Source organism: Notolabrus celidotus, chromosome 10, assembly GCF_009762535.1.
Source record: "Notolabrus celidotus isolate fNotCel1 chromosome 10, fNotCel1.pri, whole genome shotgun sequence".
Lineage (NCBI taxonomy): Eukaryota > Metazoa > Chordata > Actinopteri > Labriformes > Labridae > Notolabrus > Notolabrus celidotus.
In genome coordinates, this window is record NC_048281.1 from 2,716,409 (window position 1) to 2,737,974 (window position 21,566).

At 41.2% G+C, this 21,566-nt stretch overlaps 1 protein-coding gene across 1 annotated transcript in view; it reads left to right on the plus strand.

Annotated features, from left to right (window-relative positions):
- Positions 1 to 4,159: 4,159 nt before the first annotated feature.
- ube2f (ubiquitin-conjugating enzyme E2F (putative)) overlaps positions 4,160 to 21,566 on the plus strand; it is a 79,896-nt gene continuing 62,489 nt past the window's right edge. Inside the window, exons 1-4 of the mRNA XM_034694123.1 lie at positions 4,160 to 4,378; positions 9,812 to 9,998; positions 15,360 to 15,389; positions 19,914 to 19,979. Of these exons, the coding sequence (XP_034550014.1) occupies positions 9,884 to 9,998; positions 15,360 to 15,389; positions 19,914 to 19,979 (211 nt within the window). The 5' untranslated portion in view covers positions 4,160 to 4,378; positions 9,812 to 9,883. The remainder of the gene's footprint in view (positions 4,379 to 9,811; positions 9,999 to 15,359; positions 15,390 to 19,913; positions 19,980 to 21,566) is intronic.

A 21,566-nucleotide genomic window follows, 5' to 3' on the forward strand; every position in this document is an offset into this window, starting at 1 on the left:
GACCTGGAGTATCTATACTTTGACTTAAAGCTGCTATGAGGAACTTTTGATTTATATCAATTTTGGCGCCCCATTGTGGACAAAGTGATACCTCTTATCTCTAGTTCTGTACATGAAAAAGTAGTGTTTTCAACAAAAACCTCACCCTGCTGTCTTTTAACAGCCAGGTGTACCACTCAATGTGATTATTTGCCATGAAAACAGCCGAAAAAGGGTGTTTCTAAAGCCAAATGTCAATCTTGTGGTCTGACACCTACCCCCTCTGAGTGGTTTAAGGCATTAAAAATGACAACAGAAAAGATATCAGTGTTGTTGTTTATGGTTTGGTTTGCTTTTGAAAGTCATAAAGGGGCATCAGTGTTGGTTTCAGTCTGTTTCTTAGCTGGTGAAAAACTCCTCATAGTGCCTTTAAGTAATGAAGATGTGTACTTTGTCCACCACTGGTTATATGCAGAAATCTGCTGTGTGCTATTTTCAGAGAAGTTTCCTTTCTCCCTCGAAATCTTGATTCCATCTGGATTTCTGTTCTTTGTTTTCCTTTCCTTAAAAAGACAGTCTTTCTTGTTTATTTATAAAAATCCATTTGTTAAGGTTTCCATTGAATTCAGTTGAGCAACATGTTATTTCAGCTGCTCGTTTTACTCCAAAACACTGTATACCTCTCACATCAATACATGCCAATATATCTTTTGTGCTCAGTCTAGGAGTGAATGAACATAACATAATCCACAGCAGAGCCCCTGATGGCCAACACCTGTCTAAACAGATGTAGCTAGTTAAAAAACAACACAATCAACTGTTCCAAGATCAATACCCTGATATTTTTGAAACCTCCATGTGACCGAGCAGGTCAATTGAGAACATGTTCTTGACAACCCCCATACCTCATGGGTCTCTTACAACTGGCAGAGTGAATCACGGCTGTGGAAACACACAGACTGTATCCTAACGTGTTCGTCTGGAGGTTAAACCAAAGTAACATCAGAAGACGTAAATCAGCCTCAGAGCAAAGTAACGGTCATGTTTTCAATGTTTCTAATGCTGTGCAGAGTCACTGAGTGTAGTTATACTTTTAATAAAGACTGATGTACGACGCACACGGTGTGCAGAGACACGGCCCCGGCTTCTTCATCACATCTTCATCACCTGCATGTGTTTACTGTGTTAATGAGAAAAGTGTGGAGTAAAGCCATGACCGGTTCTCACAGTTATTATCTTACATATCATAATCAGTCAAAGCGCAGGCCAAGCTGCCCTTGATGAAACCAGCACATTAAAACTTAAATCCACGGATCAAAATTCTGTCAGATAATATCAGAGAGGAGATCTCTGAAGGACGTGAGCTCTCTGTAGTGTGAAATAAAAGTGTGTGTCCTGTGAATATGAAACACTGCAGTGAGACCTGTGCGTAATGATGAATGATGGATGCTCTGGCAAAACAGGCAAAAACTGGTGCTTAGAAAAATTAGTTCTGTTCAACAATTAGGCATATTAGCACCCTTTCTAGGACCAGGACAGTATACATTTTGTTCTTAATATTCAAATGATTGTCTTGCATCCCATTCGATTGTAAAGAGCTCGTTTTGAACCTAAGGTATGGCCTGTCAAACATGCTGGGTGAAGATGGAGAATATCCTCTGGGCTCTATGGAAACGTGAACGTTGTTTTTTCTTGTAAGGCATATGTGTTATTGTGACACAGTTGAAAAATGAAAATAAAATAAATTATTATGCTGAAAAGTTTTCAATGTATGATTTTTTACAACTTGCAAAAAAAGAAATAATCTAGAACAGTGTGGAACTTACTGACTCGTATTGCATTCACATGAGAAAAAAATTCTGCTCTGTTTTTATAAATTAACGAGTGAATCATCTCAGAATTTCTGAATTAATGAGTTAATCATCTCAGAATTTCTGAATTAATGAGTTAATCATCTCAGAATTTATGAATTAATGAGTTAATCATCTCAGAATTATGAGAAAGGTGTTCTGTTTTGCTGAATTATAAAAAATCAATTTGCTTTCTTTTTCTGCCCCCGCTCACATGCAGGGGCGCCACTGATTCACGACCATATGATGGTGACTGATTCCAAACCGGTCCTCAGCACATGGTTTGTGTTTTGCACTACGGCAACTCATGTCTCACTCAGCGTAGGAAAACACCAAAACATTCTCATAGTGAAAGTTAAAAACACAAACAAACTTGAAATGTACGCTCTGCAGGAGGCGGGCAGAACGGCAGGACAGGATTTGATTGGTTTCATCATTTGGCTCTTGATGGCAGGGATTGGTTGGTGTTTTCCCAGGCTTACTCCGGCTGTAGATAGCAGCTTTTTTTACCTCTTTTTTAAGAACACATTATGTATTGATTACCATCGGGACATATAGATCATTTTAACCAGTATAACAAAAAGTGGATCTAAATCTTCTTCTTCTTCTAATGAGATTCCGGCAGGCTGTACACTGGGGAGTGTAATGCTGCCCTCCACAGGCTAGGTAAGAACCGTAGCACCGCCCGACAAACTAGCGGAGACTGCGCACCATCGGCAAATATGGTTCTACAGGAAAAGGGAGAGACCTCCAGGTCCGACAATTCTCTGTACAGAATCCGCCTTTCATGCCCATACCTTATACACGAGAAGAGTACATGCTGAACTGTTTCGGGCGTCCCGCACTGACATAACCCATCAGGATGTTTCCCTATGATTTTACGGTACTGGGCCAGCCCACAGTGCTCCAGTTTAAAGGTGACATATCATGCAAAATTGACTTTTTAATGGTTCTCTCCCTGAAATATGTTTCCCTGGCATGTCTACAAACCCCCCGAGAATGAAAAGAATCCATTCTGCCCCTGTTTTGATTTCTCCACCTTTCTGTAAATGTGTGCTGAAACGAGCCATTTCAGACTTCCGTGTTTTTGTTACGTAACAACAATATCCGGTCTGTCACGGAGTCAAAGCTCGGAGCTTGTTCAGCCCATAGACTGTATAAAATAATACTGAACCCCTCCTCCGTTTTTCATTACCTGCACAAATGTGTGCTAACAAGGAGCTTAGGAGGGAGGCATGCTAGTTGTAGGCTGTCTTAATAAACACAAAGGTCGGTTTTACTCCCCACGTCTGCAGATTTGAAGATCTAGTGGATGATTTTTATTCATCATGGATAAGTGCTAGCGCTAGTTAGCATAGCTACATAGCTACATGTTGTAGCTGTAGCTGTGTACCAAGACACACGTCAACATACTGACAAATAAAACAACAAAAAACACAGAATCTGTGACCAATCCTTCAGAAAAGGTCCCCCTGCCTTTCTGGCAGAGGTCGGTTTTACTCCCCACGTCTGCAGATTTGAAGATCTAGTGGATGATTTTGATTTGTCATGGATAAGTACTAGCGCTAATTGGCATAGCCACATAGCTACATGTTCATAGCTGTAGCTGTAGCTGTAGCTGTGTACCAAGACACACGTCTACATACTGATAAATAAAACAACAAGAAACACTAAATCTATGACCAATCGTTCAGAAAGGTCCTGCTGCAGGCGCCTCTCCGTCAGGATCAGATTCTGGATCAGATTCAGAGGGTTGAAGTAACGCGATCTCTGAGCAGCCGTGTATATTCAGCCAACATGTAAACATTGGATCAACGTGCTGGAGAGCCAAGGCACATCCACTTCCTGAGGGGGCGTGGTCAGAGGGAAAACAGAGTGTTCTGAGGAGGACTGAAGAAGAGGACTTTTCAGGCAGACCAAAATCTAATTTCAAAGTGTTTTTTTGAGCATAAACTTTAAAGACATGTTTTGGGGACCTCTTAGACCAATATATATTGATGAAAAAAGCGTGATATGTCCCCTTTAAGCCTGGTTAGGACCACCTCATCCCTCCACCCAGTCTTCAACCCCATCCTTTTCCATTTAATAGATGGCTGTACAGAGAAGATATCTAAATCTGACTACCAACCCCAGATTTAAGTCAGAAAAACAGAGCAGATTTTGTATTTATAAAAAAAAACAAAAAACCTTTTCTAATAATTCCCAGATAATTAACTCGTTCATTCAGAAAAACCGAGCAGAATTGTTGTTCTCACGTGAGCACAATACGCTTCAGTAGGAACTTTACTTCTGTGGAACTTTTTATCTGCCGCAATGTCGACCCGGACATGAATAACGACCGGCATTCACTGCGTTTCCGTTGCCCATGACACCGGAACGAAGTTCTGACAGCTGATTCTCCACTCAGTTTCTATCCACTCTGAGAGCCAGAAGAATCTTTCTAGAAGTGATTTACAGTTGGACCTGCCCCAGAGAAGAGCTGCAGAGCCCGGCTCACACAGGAGGACAGCAGAGTATGGTGTAGACCGGAGCTAGCTCTGAGACAGCAGGTAACAACAACGAGAACACACAGGCTAACATGGGCTAGCATGGAGACTTTCTTACCAACTTCTGAGAGCAACTCTGTGCTATTTAATAATGTGTTAGTGTTGGTGTACTCCTGTGTGAGGAACACGCCTGAGCTGGGAAGGAGCTGAAGCTTCCATAGTGTCTCTAGCTAGCTGTGTTCAGCAGTGTTAGCGCTTTATTAACACGGTTAGTTCACGAGTTAAAGTTAGTTTATTGACGAGGCTGTGACTCAACCTTCAAATATATAGAAGTTGGCAGTCGCTTCAATAATTCCCACTTGCTTTTAGCACCACAAGAAGTCTTATCTGGTGGTGAAAGCGCCTGCTTATATTTATTAAGAAGCCAAGTTAGCTGGACTCAGTGAGTTTTACTTGATCGGGAGATTTTAAAACCAAACACACTCTCTGTCCTGAACAGGGACACTTATACCATATCAGTTACTGTTTTAATACAGTCACACATCAGCTTGCTACACTAAGAAAACAATCCTGCTTATTCCAACAATAAGAACATATCAGATACTGTCTCCTTGTGCATATGACATTTCTCCACCAACTATAATGTGTGCTGCTGAATGGTTCTATGTCTGTTTGACTGCCATCCAGGTAGTGTGAGTGAGTGAGTGAGCAACGCCAGGGCGCAGTGACTGACAGCAGGGGCAGGTGTGTGAGAGTCAGACTCAGTGACACACATTTTAAGGGATCAGTGATACCAGACACCTTTTGGTCCCTGCTGCTGCTGCCCCCAACTGTGTCCCCTGAGTGCTCAGACTAGGCATAGATTGCACTGATGCTAGTGTACTGATCTCTAGGTGAGGTTATCTGCAGACCCTCTTCAATTGTACAACAAGGAACGTGTGTTATTAGACTTTGCCAGAGAACTAGGGGACACTGAGCAGTCTTAGAGCCTGAATGAACTGTATTTGATGAAGTTGTCTTGGGATGCTTCACCAGGCAAGGTGGTTGTGTTGAATTTTGTGAATGCTTGACTTGTTACATTTCTTGGTTTATGTCATGTATTTGTCTTTCTTATGACTGAAGTTTATGTTTAGAAAAGTTACTGATTTTTCTTCCACTGTTAACAACAAGCTCACTCTCTGTTGCAGAAATCTATAACATTAAATATGATGTAATTATAAAAAAACTCCTTTATAATAAATGCCTAATTGTCTTCAGTTAAAGGTAGGGATGTAAGGATATATCGCAAGACGGTGAAGAATCTATACAAATAAGAGTGGATTAAATCGAGTCAAAATTTGCATCTGGATATTATTTTTAAACAGTAGAAGGCGCTATCTGCATTATACTCCGCTTGTTCAACATCATGAAGTCTCTTGCTGCTCTCTCGTCACTCACTGAGTGGAGGTGTTTGAAGTTTAAAGCATGTTTCAGAATCAGCTGACTGAAGGTGTTGCTCACAGCGGAGACGCTCAGCTGGGGGCTGCAGCTGAGTGACAGGTCTCCACGAGCGCTTTTTTCTCCACCGCCACCGGACTGATTCTGACTCGGATGCACTCCCGGCTGACACCTGACCACGTTTAAATGCTTATTTTTCTCAATAAGAAGGAGAAAACTAGACACCGAGTCCAAAATCTGATCCTGTTCAGTTGTCCTGTTGCAGTAAATCCACATGTTGTAGTCTGAGTCTTCACTCTATGACCATGCGTCCACAGAGATTATTTATAAGCCTGCTCCTCATGTTGATATTCAGCGTGTTAACATGTTGAACACCTCAATATGATCTGTAGCTGTTTGATACCGTCAGTAATATACACTGCGTCATAAAGGAACATTTGATTCAGGGGAAAAAACACATTTGTCATTATTGTTGACATGGAAAAAATTCACATTTTTTTAATGATTAAACAATAATTGATCGTTAACATTTCCAAAGATCGATCACAGAAAATACTTGAAATGTACATCCCTAATTTAAAGAGATTGACCTTATTTGTTTTAATATTTAATACTTTTATTTGGGAATCGTTCACTTTCCATTTCTCTATAATTGTTCTGAAATTTTCCAACAAGGTATTTTTGTACGGTGATTTTAGAATTTTTTCAAGGTGCTGAAAAAAAGTGTGCAGTGGTTTTATTTGAGTTACAACACACCTTAAAAATGAAAAAGGATGACTTTGTTTACAAAGAAATATAAGAGAACAAACATATATTGCAGCTGTCCTTATCAGAGTATTGAAATAAAATAATAGTTATTTAAATTTTCAGTTCAATCCAGTTTTCTTGAACATCGTTAGAGAATCGTGAGTGAATTGTATCGTTAACCAAAAATCGGGATTCAAATCGAATCATGGATTGAGTGTATCCTTACATCCCTAGTTAAAGGTGAACATTGAACACAACAAACCCAAGGAGTAAATAAACAACAGCACATGCAAAAACCTCCTCCAGTGATGCACTGTGACAAAGCATGGACTATCACCAGATGATGTGTTTACAAGGAGTGAATGCATTTCTCTCTGAGTGTTACGCTGTTATATCATGGACAAGTGCTTCCTGCTGCAGCATCATTAGTAGGAGAGTTGGCAGTGGCAGGATGTTGGTGTTCTCTTGTCTTCTTGTAAGTTTGTTGAGTCTAATCAGCAGTTTTTTAGCGGTGCAAAAACATGGCTCTCTCTCACACTGAGGGTTGAAGCTCGTCTCTGTAGGATCTGTTTGCTACACTCACTTTGTCATAATTAAAACAGAGTAATGTGTGTTTGGGTGCCCCATTACTAAATAAGCACTAATGATAATCACAACAGATACTGTATTGTTTTGGCAGCTTTCAGCAGTGATTAATTAACTCATTAACTTCAATCTCTCAGACAGCAAGCCTGAACTAATTATGAATGTTTATGGTTGAAAGATGAAAGTTAGCCCTTTAGCTTTACATCACCTCAATCTGTCAACTGAACTTTCACTTAACGCTGAGAATAATAAGCCACTTCAAAGCCCCCTGCTAATTCAAGAAGGGTAGTCTTCTTTAGGGTTTACAAAGGGGTGGAGCATTTCCAGTACATTTCTGGAAAGTTTAAGTTTAAGTGCTTAACAATAACAGAATAAAAAGCAAGACACAGCAAGAACTACATACAATGAGACAAAATACTCAAACAGACAGGTCAAGCAAATTATTGTCTAAACAAATGGGTCTTAAACTTCTTTTTGACAACCTCCACAGTTCTAAACGTCCACAGGTCTCAGTTCCAGAGGAAAACTCTTCCAAAGTTGTGGAGCAACAAACTTGAAAGCAAAGTCACCTTTTGTTTTTAGGGAGAGCCAGCAAACCCTGATTAGAGGACCTCAGAGTCCTGCTGGAGTTGTTTGGCTTCAGCAGTTCTGGAGCCTGACCATGTGTTGCTTTACACAGAGTCACCAGAGTTTTGAACTGGATTCCAAACTTAATGGGGAGCCAATGCAGAGACTCTAGGATGGGTGTGACATGGGAGCATCTGGATGATTTTGTGAGGAGCTTAGCTGCAGCGTTTTGGACCACTTGTAGGCGGCTCAAAGACATGCTACTGAGACAATTGAATAAACGAATTACAATAGTCATGATGAAATAAAAACATGGAAATCAATTCGTATCATGATTCGTGGTTGCCGATACGATTTAAGTATGATATTGGTTAATTTAGAACGATACGATCTGAAACCTTTCAGTAACTTTTTAGCCAAAAATTCATCCAGTGTGACTGTGAAATAAATCCCTTGATACTGGACAGTCCTAGATTCCTGTTGTTGTCGTGATGATTTTGGGCTGAGCCCAGTTTTGTCCTAGTCTCTGACTAAACATGCTGGAGAGGCCTGAGGCTTCAGCAGAGCTGATGTTACCTTGATGAACGCTGCAAGAGGTGCCTGGACGGTCAGCGTTGTGTGACATCCCATGGTGCCTTAGTAGGTGGTTGGATAGATTAGTGGTCTTGCCATGGTACTTTACTTGACCTTTACATATCCTACAAACAGAGAGCGACTTATTTAGAACATCTCTGTCTTTGAAAAAGCCAAAGTGTTTCCACACACTGGACCGCAATGGTGGCTTGATCATTTCTGGCTCGCTGGCTTCTCCTTTGTCATCCGTCATGCTATGTTTTGTTGTCTGCTGGCGCGTGGCGATGATGTCACAGACAGGCAGCCTGAATTGAGTAACGCTTAACATCTTTATCATTAAAAGTGTAAAAAAAACACATCCATATAAAGTCTGCCGTGCTTAAATCCAATGTGTTATTTCCTAGTATGGATACAATCGATTTATTACCTTTTAAAACGATGTTAGATCCATGTATGTCGTCTGGAAGGCTAACTTGCCGAGCACAGATCGATGTAGTCGGATCATAGGAATATAAATTGATACATGGATGTAGTAGATGAATCATTAAACCCCTAATGGAAAATTATCTCAAGATCAACTTTGGACACAATGGGCCTGATTTATGCAATATTTCTAAATGGTGAAATGAGTTTAGGAAGAAGGACGAGCACTCTGTGAAGAAACTCATCCCATTACGCCCTGTACTGATACGTAACATAGCGCACCACATGACTTCTCATGTCCCCCACAGCCCAAGATAGATGGGACAGATGGGCAGCGACATCCAATGCATCACCAGGTTATCAAGAGGGCATCTCCCTTCATCTGTGTTTCATTAAGTTAGACCCACGACACAGAGGAGAGGCCCAGCAGTTAGCCCTGGCATCTCAGAGCCACCCCCGTCCCCCTCTGACACTTCTTGATTATTATGGTGTTATAACACAACCGGCATTGCCACTTAATCAACAGACACAGTCTCTGTTCATGATTCTACCTGCCCTATCACATGGCTCACAGTGGCCCTCACAACCTGAAACACAGCAATAAGGAGAGTGTGTATCAAAGAAGACAGGGTAGCCTGTTTGGGCTAGAGCTCCTCTGCTGGATTAGGCTGTTTGCTCTACTGATTTCATACTCTTCCATACTCTACAGTTTGCTCTTATTTTAGTTTTGCACCAGCACTGTCATCATTTCTTATCAGCTGACTTGTCTTGACTGCTTCGTCTGGAATAAACTTGGCTTAGAATTATATTTTTTCAAATATTGGATTAAGTATTATCAACGTGATCTGACAGAGCTGAGCTTTGGGTTCAAATAAAAATAACATTAACAGATCCTTCCTGTCGCCCCCCCTCTCATCCAACCAGCCTGTCATTATCTATATTTGCTTAAACTGCGTAGCAATGTGGGGGAGTAGAGACTGTTTGCAGCACACTGGGCTGAGCCGTCTAGACAGCCGACCGTTCACATTCACAGCTGCAAGAGTTTCAGAGTTGCAAGTTAGGGTTTGCATGAAGAGATGTGTCCAGTTCTGTGTGCGTTTTCCTTTTGCACTCCGGTATGATGACATTGGTTTTGACATTCTCTCTGGTCTGTGTGATCGTCAGGCATTCGAGCAGCAGTGCAGTCCAGCACAGTGCAGCGTGGGGCAGACCGAGGCAGACCACAGCAGCAGAGCCATGCTTACGTTGGCCAGTAAGCTGAAGAGGGAGGAAGGAGGAAAGACGGGCCGTGCCTCAGGAGCCTCAGACTCCACCCATAGGGTCTCCATCAGGGACCGCCTCCTTACCAAAGGTAACTGGACCTTAGTCCACTTCATCATCCTGTATTTCTTGTGTTCAGAGCATGTTTTTTATTTAGCAGTGAAACAAACTAGCAGAGTAGCAAACCAGAGACACGTTTTCTTTGTTTCCTCCTGATCTGTTCATACTCCTCTTCCTCATAGATGTTTTATCTTATCTTCCACTACTTTTCACACTTTCTACCCTCCTCTCTGTTCCCTCTTTTACCCTCTGCATTATTTCTGCGTCCTGGTCCTTTGTGTTGTTTAATGCCACCTTTCATTACCTTTTAGAGGCAGCTTCCAGACACCTGCCTCCTCTCTCCTTTGAATTTCAAGAAATGATTGAGTGCCCTCAAACTACTGTATTAATCCAACATGATGCAAAAACATATGAACACAGAAACATGCAAACAAAAAGTCAGCTATGGAAAGATCTGTCTTCTTCTCACCCGTTCCTTTTGCTATTTTCCAGAATTTTGTCTGCATTCTTATGTCCTTACCCTTTTGCTTGACTATTAAAGAATATATTTTAAATTGAGTAAAGGCATGCTTTAATGTGACTGGATCTACTCATGAACCTGGATTATTAGGCCTGCAGGTTCAGGTTGTAGCCTATGAGAATAGGACTTGAGTAATCCATAAATTATTTTAACAATTCTTACAAAAAACTATAAAAACAAGGCACTGTTGGCTTAGTGGTCTAATAGCAAAATTCCACCAGATCTGTCTCCGGTCCTTCTCCGATCCGTCCCAGCACCGGATCTGATAGGTTTCTATTCTAGTCAATGTGTTAACTTCCACTGGATCCGCTCCGTTGCGTTCCGGCTGCATCTCTGATCTGGCAGGTCGGAGTCCTCCGGATCAGATACACAAGACTTCTATTTTTGCCGGATGCCGGAGCACGACGCATCAATCTCAACAGAGCAGATGGAGCGGGACAGGAAGTCAGGTTTCACCAAAACAAAATGAAAACATCCGGTTAATTTTCAAAATAAAACACTCTATGTTATCACCAGATCTTATTTCACTTAACTACAACAACAAACCGTCATAATGAGCGGAGCCAGGCCTGGAGTCAACAGGTCAGAGGTTTTCAGAGGACCAGAAAGACAACATGGATGAGGAGAGGAGGAGGAGAATCCTTGATTTAGTAATTACTGTGGGAAAACCTCGGTCACATGACTCCGGCTGTCCGGAGGTCCTGCTCTGTGTTGCGTTCTGAAAAACACAACCGGTGGGTGTTGACGGACGAGAGAGCACAGAGCCGGACCACAGTGGATCGGAGATGGACAGGACACGGATCTGGTGGAAGTCCTGTGTAAGTGTGCGCGCCACATATACAGAGGCTATAGCCCTCGTCTCAGTGGTTGAAGGTCGATTCCAGCCTCGACCATTTGCTGCATTTCCTACCCCTCTCTCTGCTCCCCACATTTCCTGTCTCTCTTCAGATGTCCTGTCCATTAAAGGCAAAATGCCCAAAAATATATTAAACAAAATATACATAGGGGAGAACGGGGTTGGTTGTCACACTTTTTACTTTTTTGATGATTGCTCATCATCAAACCATCTTTCAATAGTCATTGCTACATTAAATTGAAGCTTAATATGTATCCCTCTCATTTTCCAACTCATTGTAACAAAGAGGCAATTAATTATCAAAGACACTCTGACACATTGTGACAACCAACCCCGTCACGGGGATGGTTGTCAAACACTATGGGGTTGGTTGACACACACTATGGGGATGGTTGTCACACACTATGGGGTTGGTTGACACACACTATGGGGATGGTTGTCACACACTATGGGGATGGTTGTCACACACTATGGGGTTGGTTGTCACACACTATGGGGTTGGTTGTCACACACTATGGGGTTAGTTGTCACAAACTATGGGGTTGGTTGTCACACACTATGGGGATGGTTGTCACACACTATGGGGATAGTTGTCACACACTATGGGGATGGTTGTCACACACTATGGGGTTGGTTGTCACACACTATGGGGATGGTTGTCACACACTATGGGGTTAGTTGTCACACACTATGAGGATGGTTGTCACACACTATGGGGTTGGTTGTCACACACTATGGGGATGGTTGTCACACACTATGGGGTTGGTTGTCACACACTATGGGGTTGGTTGTCACACACTATGGGGTTGGTTGTCACACACTATGGGGTTGGTTGTCACACACTATGGTGTTGGTTGTCACACACTATGGGGTTGGTTGTCACACACTATGGGGATGGTTGTCACACACTATGGGGTTGGTTGTCACACACTATGGGGTTGGTTGTCACACACTATGGGGTTGGTTGTCACACACTATGGGGTTGGTTGTCACACACTATGGGGTTGGTTGTCACACACTATGGGGTTGGTTGTCACACACTATGGGGTTGGTTGTCACAATGGTATTTCAATGGGAAAAATCTTTTAAAAAAGGCAAGAAGGCAGAACTAAATTTGAAAGTTTAATTGCACTGACAAGTGATAGGCCTAAATAACTTCATGCATTTTAACATAAAATGAGCAAGGAACATGAACAGGAAACACATCTTTAGGCCAGCCTATATATCAACATAAAGAACAAAACAAATAGACCGAACAATAATGGACTACTCAACTAGGCTACATGCAGTCACTGTCTGAGTTACAGTGATGGCAAATGTAGGGTCTGCACTCAACTCATTTCACCATGCATGATTTTGCCAACACATTGGCGAAGAGAATGTGACGACCAACCCCAACTGGGTTTTTTGCCAGCATCTAGGCTAACAATCATCTAACAACTAGTTAGCTAGCTAATAAAAATCTAAACCGCAATGGTGGCTTGATCATCTCTCGCTCGCCAGCTTCTCCTCTGCCATCCGCCATGCTATGTTTTGTTGTCTGCTGGCGTGTGGCGATGACGTCACAGACAGGCAGCCTGAACTGAGTAACATTTAACGTCTTTATCATTAAAAGTGTAAAAAAAACACATCCATATAAAGTCTGCCGTACTTAAATCCAATGTGTTATTTCCTAGTATGGATACAATCGATTTATTACCTTTTAAAACGATGTTAGATCAATATATGTCGTCCGGAAGGCCAACTTGTCGAGCACAGATCGATGTAGTTGGATGAATTGTTACACCACTAGTTAATAGTTTATAATAGTTATCCTCAAGGTTGGTGTACAAAATCATGTAAACACCTGTCAGTATAATGTCCCTGCAGTAAAATGTGTGAGAGACTGACTTCTCTCTGTCAGGGATTGTGAATTCTTTAAGTTTATTGTCTCTCCAGGCCCTGTAGTGTTGTCGTTATGCCAGATGAGCTGGCTAAGGACTCAGAGGACACAATGTTCTAACTGAGGTTGTCTGAGGTTCTTAAACTCATTTAGGACTTTAACTTGTTCCACATTGTTAATGGAAGAAAGCTCTTCCTTCATGATGTTTAATTATTAGCTGTATTTTTGTTCTTGCAGGGAAAGTGTGTTTTTTATTATCTTGTTCTGCCTCAACTGTCAACACTTATTGATTGCTATGTTCAAAGGAACAACATTACAACAGGTATTATCACTGTTCAACACCATCAGCCAGACATGCAGACTCTTACTAACTCCTCATCACTCGTATAAAATGTGGATTGGTTTTAGGGAGACATTTTTATTCGAATATGTGAAGAGCCCTGACATGAGGGCGTTTGAAAAGAGTACTTGATGTAATTAGAAGGAGTTGTTAGCCAAACAGTAACACTGTGCTAACTCTGAGAGAGCTGTTCAATAGCTGACCTTATGCTCTGACCTCCATGTGGAGGAGTAGACAATAAAGTAAGTACCTAACTATTACATCCTGCACATTTTAAAGAGTACCTCTGTATTATGGATGTATATTTCAAGTATTTTCTGTGATGGATCTTTGAAAATATTAACGATCAATTATCGAATAATCATTAAAAAACAGAATCGTATTTCAGACTCACAGTGTCCAGTTTTCTGTCTACTCCTTCTTATTGAGAAAAATAAGCGTGTGAACGTGGTCAGGTGTCAGCCGGGAGCAAAACCGGGTCAGAATCAGTCCAGCGGCGGAGAAAAAAAGCGCTCGTGGAGACCTGTCACTCAGCTGCAGCCCCAAGCTGAGCGTCTCCGCTGTGAGCAACACCTTCAGTCAGCTTATTCTGAAACATTCTTTAAACTTAAAACACCTCCCTGATAGCTGAACCAAATATGAGACCACATGATGTTTGTTCCACGTGATAGAAAATCAAAACAAATAAACGTGTTCGAGTAAGTTCTTAACAATCAATTAATCCATACTTGATTAATTGTTGACATCCCTACTCTGAATGCATCACTATGCAAAAATTGTGCATGACTCACCGGAACAACAAAGTGCCCAGAGAGACAGTCCCTTCCTCTCGCCTCTGTTTGTGAATTGTGAAAAAGCTGACTCAAATAAACAATGGAAAGTGTGTAAGTTTGAGAGAACTAAACTCAGGAATAGGTGCTTTAAAAAAACGTGTGCACACTTATGCCAGAAGCAATGCAAGCTAAACAACTCTCTACTGTTCATGTCAGTCTTTTGGTGCTCCCTCTCTCTCCCTCTTTCTTTTCCCTCCTCATTTTGTAACCCACAAGTACTCTCTTTCCCACTTCATCACATAAGACCGTTAATTTTACAACCAGCATTTAGAAATTATGTTTCCATGCAGAGGCAATTTTCTTAATTGATCAGGTGAAGGGTTGCAAAGGGTTGGAAAGTTTCCGGTAAATTTCCATGGGAAGTTAATCTGGAGAATTTTGGAAATATTCCAAATTGGGAACTTTCCATCGGAATTATGGGAATTAACTGGGAATTGAGGGTAATTTAATGGAAAGGTGTCATATCCAAGCATATTTGTTTTGTTACAAGCAGACATCCATCCAAAATAGAAATCATGTGTGCATGTGATGGAGGAATGCACAGTGCATGTAGGGGGCGTGGTCTCAATAGCCCTGCAGCAAGCAGTGTGCTATGTGCATGTGATTGAGGAATAGCAGAGATATTCAACTGTACTTGCATGAAATCTGGTTGTTTTTGTCAGGATTATGCTCAAATATATTTTCCCCAACTATATTTAAGTTCCTTACTGAGAACCAACCTTCAATTTAGTAAATTCCTGGTTTATTCCCATAAATTCCTGTTAATTCCCATGGACAAATTCCAACTTTGAAAATTCCCAGAGTTTTGCAACCCTAATCACGTTGCATTTCAGTGCCTGGTTTAATGATTGTGGCGGAGTCAGCTGTCGGTGTTTATGGATCTTGGTTATTTCTGGGCATGTGTGTGTGTGTGACTCTCTGTTAGTCCGTCGTTGTTTATTTTTCTCTTTCCTCTCAACAGAAGTTGCAGAACTTGAAGCCAACCTCCCTAGTAAGTATGCATCACTCTCCCACACACACTGATCTTATTCAGTTAGTTAAACCAGACTCTTGGAGTTCATTACTCTTTCCTTTTCCATGTTTGCATTGACTCGGCACCACTTCTTTTTTCCTGCCAAAACATCTTAAATTGGCTGAGTAACCTAATTATATTTCCATAAAGGCAAAACCTCTATTTGTCACAACACTTTAAACTGATTTTCAGCCAGACTCTTATTCTTTTACTCTCTGTCCTTTTTTTCCTTTTATGAGTCTGATATGCTATACATTTATGTTATTATGGGCTTTATTATGTTATGATATCCCCTAGTGTTGATGTTTGAATGCTGCTTCGTTAAGCTGGAAATGATTCATAATCCTGAGTATAAACAAATGCACTGTGAGCCTGGGATTAATGTCATGCTTGTTTTATGTCTTGCCTGGGGATTTAGTTATTCAAACAGTGAGCCTGACTGGTCTTGGTCCTGGCTTTAATGTTAAGAATTTAAACAACAGTATATTAGACCATTGTTTAGTAGTCATCTGGTTATTGTTATGCATGAGTAGAATCATTTTGATTGTTTGGCTGAATGAAGCATGCCCGTTTTGTGGTCTGATGAGTTTCTCCTCACAGCTGAGGACCATGATAGCCGGACAAAACAACTTAAAACACAGTGTTGACGAGAAGCTCAGCCAACTGGTCTGCTGGGAAATATTCAGTGTCACACATATACGAGAAGAAACAATCTTAAACAACTGATTGAACTTAAAACCTACACAGCAATAAAAAAAGAGGAGACATGAGTTTGTGTATATTCTGAAATCAAAGATGAAGTTTGCACAAGCGGTAACCTCCGGCCGCGAGAATGGAAGCCCATGCGGAAGTGTTAAAAACTGCAGTTCATCGACTGTCCACTTGAGGAAACCACATACACACCAATTCAAAGAAGACGATCTTTACAGCAGAAATAAACATGTTTACAGCCTGGTTCAAAAGATGAGTGTAGTCTGGATGGCTCATTTCTCTATCGGCACCATAGACTGTAAATAAAAATGGACAGCGTTGCTCCGCCTCTTCCCGTTGTACAGTTCTGAAGCCAAAAAATCCCGCTCCTGGGCGCAGCCATTGTGCAGCCAGAGCCTGTAAAGCCACTGTAACGAGCTCTACCCTACAGCGTAGCGTCATAAGACGCTGTGTGTCCTTTGAAGTTTCCCTCTACGGCAGCTGTCAATCAAAGTAAACCCGGATGTAAAACACTGTTTTTTAAACTCTAATAACTAACGAAAAAGAAACTTTTCAGAAAAAGAGGCCTTGAACACAAAACAGTCAAATACTAACTACATATCACCACAGCATACGGATGTGACAAACATTCGTACGACGTGTATTTATTTTTTAAAGTTTGACTGCTCCCCCATTCAAATGAATGGGGAGACAGATTTTTTTACCTATACTGCAGCCAGCCACCAGGGGGCAGACACACTGCTGAAAGCCTCACCACCAGCCACCGGAACCTCTCCCTTGATCGGCACACACTGTACGGGGGGTGAAATTTGTCATAACTTGGCAATTTCAAAGATATTGAGATTACGAGTCTTCCAATGAGAGGCAGAGCTGAGTTGATTGACAGGCGGGAACACTGTAGCTGTTGGCTAGTAGGCTCAAAGCCCGCCTCTTTACCTCGCAATCGCTCGACAGCAGCAATATGGCTCCCAACGACAATTGGCATCAAAACACTAAGCTAGTCGGTTAGTCTGAGTTTAAATTTCCACTTGAACAAGTAGGAAATAAGTTGACACAATGCAAACCCATAGACTGTATAAATAATGTACATAGTATCAGTGACGTCACCCATCTGTTTCTGAAGCGCTGTTTTGAGGCCAATCATCGGCGGGAGCCATATTGGAAATGTTGAACACAACATAACTTCTGTCGAGCGAGTGTGAGGTAAAGAGGCGGGGTTTAAGCCTCCAAGCCAACAGCTGCAGTGTTCCCGCCGGTCAATCAAGTCAGCTGTGTCTCTCATTGGAAGACTTGTAATCTCAATATCTTTGAAATCGCTGCCTTATGACAAAATTCACCCCCGTACAGTGTGTACTGATAGAGAAATGAGCTATCCAGACTACACTCGTCTTTTGAACCAGGCTGTAAACATGTTTATTTCTGCTGTAAAGATCAGCTTTTTCCCATTCATGTGTCTTTGACTTCCGGCACTTCCGGAGCCAGCCTCAAGCGGACAGTCGATGAACTGCAGTTTTTAACACTTCTGCATTGGCTTCAATTCTCGCGTCCCGGGTTACCGCTTGTGTATTTAGATCACTTGGGAGGAGCACCATCCTGTCATGATTACTTGACAACCGTTTATGTTGAGTGAGCTGGCCTGTGTGTTCGAGCAGAGTGCAGTGGGGCCATGTTGTGGGTTACAAGGTCTGCTGACAGATGGGTTGAAATCACCCTGTCTGTTATGTTTGGACTTGGCGTGCAGTCAGATTGGGTTTGATATATGATCCGGCAATCTGGCATCAGACAAACCATACTAAACGTCCAAATTTATATGTGATCGATATTCCCAATAAAGCTCCTTGACCCTGCAAAGTTTCTCTGCCTGAACAGAAACTAGGAGGGTGCTGGAGTATGACATCTAAATGTATGTTGTAAGGTCTGCCTGGTACAGAACTCACACAGCTTCATCTATAATGTGTAGGGATGTAAGGATATAATGCAAGACGGTAAAAAGTCCATACAAATAAGGGTGGATTAAAATCGATTCTACACCATTTGTATCTGGATATTATTTTTAAACAGTAGAGGGCGCTATCTGCATTATACTCCGCTTGTTCAACATCATGAAGTCTCTTGCTGCTCTCTGGTCACTCACTGAGTGGAGGTGTTTGAAGTTTAAAGCATGTTTCAGAATCAGCTGACTGAAGGTGTAGCTCACAGCGGAGACGCTCAGCTGGGGGCTGAGCTGAGTGACAGGTCTCCACAGGCGCTTTTTTTCTGTACAGGCTGTGCTCCCGGCTGACACCTGACCGCGTTTCAATGTTTATTTTTCTAAATAAGAAGGAGAAAACTGGACACTGAGTTCAAAATCTGATCCTCTTCAGTTGTCCTGTTGCAGTAAATCCACATGTTGTAGTCTGAGTCTTCACTCTATGACCATGCGTCTACAGAGATTATTTATAAGCCTGCTCCTCACGTTGATATTCAGAGTGTTAACATGTTGAACACCTCAATATGATCCAAAGCTGTTTGATACTGTCAGTAATATACACTGTCAGGAAGGAACATTTGATTCAGGGGGAAAAAAACACATTTGTCATTATTTTTGACATGGAAAACATTCATGTTTTTTTAATGATTAAACAATAATTGATCGTTAACATTTCCAAAGATCGATCATGGAAAATACTTGAAATTTACATCCCCAATTTAAAGAGATTGACCTTATTTGTTTTAATATTTAATACTTTGATTTGGGAATCGTTCACTTTCCATTTCTCTGTAATTGTTCTGAAATTTTCCAACAAGGTATTTTTGTACGGTGATTTTAGATTTTTTACAAGGTGCTGAAAAAAAGTGTGCAGTGGTTTTATTTGAGTTCCAACACACCTTAAAAATGAAAAAGGATGACTTTGTTTACAAAGAAATATAAGAGGAAAAAACGAAACAACTGTCCATATCTGAGAATTGAAATAAAATAATAGTTATTTACATTTTGAGTTCAATTCAGTTTTCTAGAAAATTGTTAGACAATCGTGAGTGAATCGTATCTTGAACCAAAAATCTGGATTTGAATTGCGGGTTGAGTTTATCCTTACATCCCTAATAATGTGTTTTTAACATTACATAGTTATACTTAGATTATCAGCTGTGACTTACTTGTGCTATTTTTAGTCTTTTTTCGTATGTGCCATGTTTTTGGGGGAGCATGATGCTTCTAACACATGATGAAGAATCTTAAATGTTTGCATTCACTCCATCTTTCATCAGTCCGGACCACGTCGGCATAAATCATCAAAGAGCTCGCTGGAGAGAGTTTGAAAAGGATGAATTCACTTTGTAAACTGATCATCAGTTAATTGTGGAGCACCGTTATGCCTGCAGATTATCATCTGCACTTGATATCAAAGCAGTTAAACTGCTGCTTTTGATTCAGTGTTATCACAGAAAGTACAAAAAGAATGAAACACTTAGTATGTTATTTCTTAGAAAAAAGTTTGAGTGATACTGAAACAGCTGATGTGATGTTACGCTTCAATTACAAGTTATTGTGTTGGTTAAAAAAATCTCAGGTGATGTCAGTCGTTTTGAGTGCAGTACGCTTCTGTGAACATCAGGGGGAAACGTGGTAACACAGGGAGTCCTGAGGCTGAACTCCTGTAGTCTAAAAGTGAAAGTATGAATAGAATTGAATGGCTTTATCTGAGCTACACTCAAGTTCTGAAATGCAACAGTAGAATCACATGCTGCTGCCTCTGACATCATCTTTTGACTACAATGACTCATACTTGTCCCCGATTTTGCCTCCATCAGGTACATGCAAAGCCAATTTCCCAGATGAGGATAAGCTGCATCATTTTCACCTGGCAGTGTCTCCCGGTAAGAGAGAAAAACCCTTTCTGTGTCTGTTCTTCTGTGATTGGTCCATTTTATGATGAAACACTTTAAAGAAAGGTCACAACTAATGTCATTTTAACTTCCAGCCTTTCAATACTAACAATGTACTCAGTTTTGTTGATTGCATCTCGCTTTCAACTCATTTGAGAAAACACTCAGGTAGTTTCTGAATAAAAGAATCACTGTTAACATTTGCTGCAGTAGTGTAAGAGATTCAGGCGGGGTTGTGATTTTATTGACTAGATATGAAAGCCTCAGGAAATACAGCAACTGAACAGCTGATGGAGTCTGCTTTAAAATTGTAATGGGGGTCAAGAGTCAGGGGGAGGCAGAAGAAAGAAAGGGCCTTCCGTTCACACTGATGTAGGGGTGTAAATTTCAAGTATTTTTCGTGACCGGTCTTTGGAAATGTTAACGATCAATTATTGATTAATCAAAACAAATGTAAATTGTCTAAAACAATGACACGTGTTTTTCCAAGGGGTGTAACGATTCTTTTTAACAAGGATTTGATTTGTATCACGATTCATGGTTGCGACTAAAGGGGAGCCGAGTTTTGTCCTAGTCTCTGACTAAACATGCTGGAGAGGCCTGAAGCTTCTGCAGAGCTGATGTTACCTTGATGAACGCTGCAAGAGGTGCCTGGACGGTCGGCGTTGTGTGAAATCCCATGGCGCCTTAGTAGGTGGTTGGATAGATTTGTGGTGTTGCCGTGGTAACTTTACTTGACCTTTACATATCCTACAAACAGAGAGCGACTTATTTAGAACATCTGCGTCTTTGCAAAAGCCAAAGTGTTTCCTCTCACTGGACCACAATGGTGGCTTGATCATTTCTGGCTCGCCGGCTTCTCCTCTGTCATCCGCCATGCTATGTTTTGTTGTCTGCTGGCGTGTGGTGATGATGTCACAGACAGGCAGCCTGAATTGAGCAACGTTTAACGTCTTTATCATTAAAAGTATAAAAAAACCACATCCATATAAAGTCTGCCGTGCTTAAATCCAATGTGTTATTTCCTAGTATGGATACAATCGATTAATTAACTAACTATGTTAGATTGATATATGTCGTCTGGAAGGCCAACTTGCTGAGCACAGATCGATGTAGTAGATGAATCGTTACACCCCTAGTTTTTCCTTATCCACACAATGTATTTAACTGACTGTATTGAATAGCTACAAATCGTATTGAGGTGTCCATAATGTTAAACGCTATGTGGAGTAGGCTCATAATCTCTGCGGACATACATCCATAAAAATGAAGGCTCAGAATCAGTCTGTGGCAGAGACAAAAAGCGCTCGTGGAGACCTGTCACTCAGCTGCAGCCCCCAGCTGAGCGTCTCCACTGTGAGCAACACCTTCAGTCAGCTGATTCTGAAACATGCTTTAAAGTTAAAACACCTCCCTGATAGCTGAACCAAATATGAGACCACATGATGTTTGTTCCACGTGATAGAAAATCCAAACAAATAATGTGTTCGAGTAAATTCTAAACAATCAATTAATCAATACTCGATTCATTGTTTACATCCTGCAAAAATGGATGATTATATTTCTTCAAAAGACAAC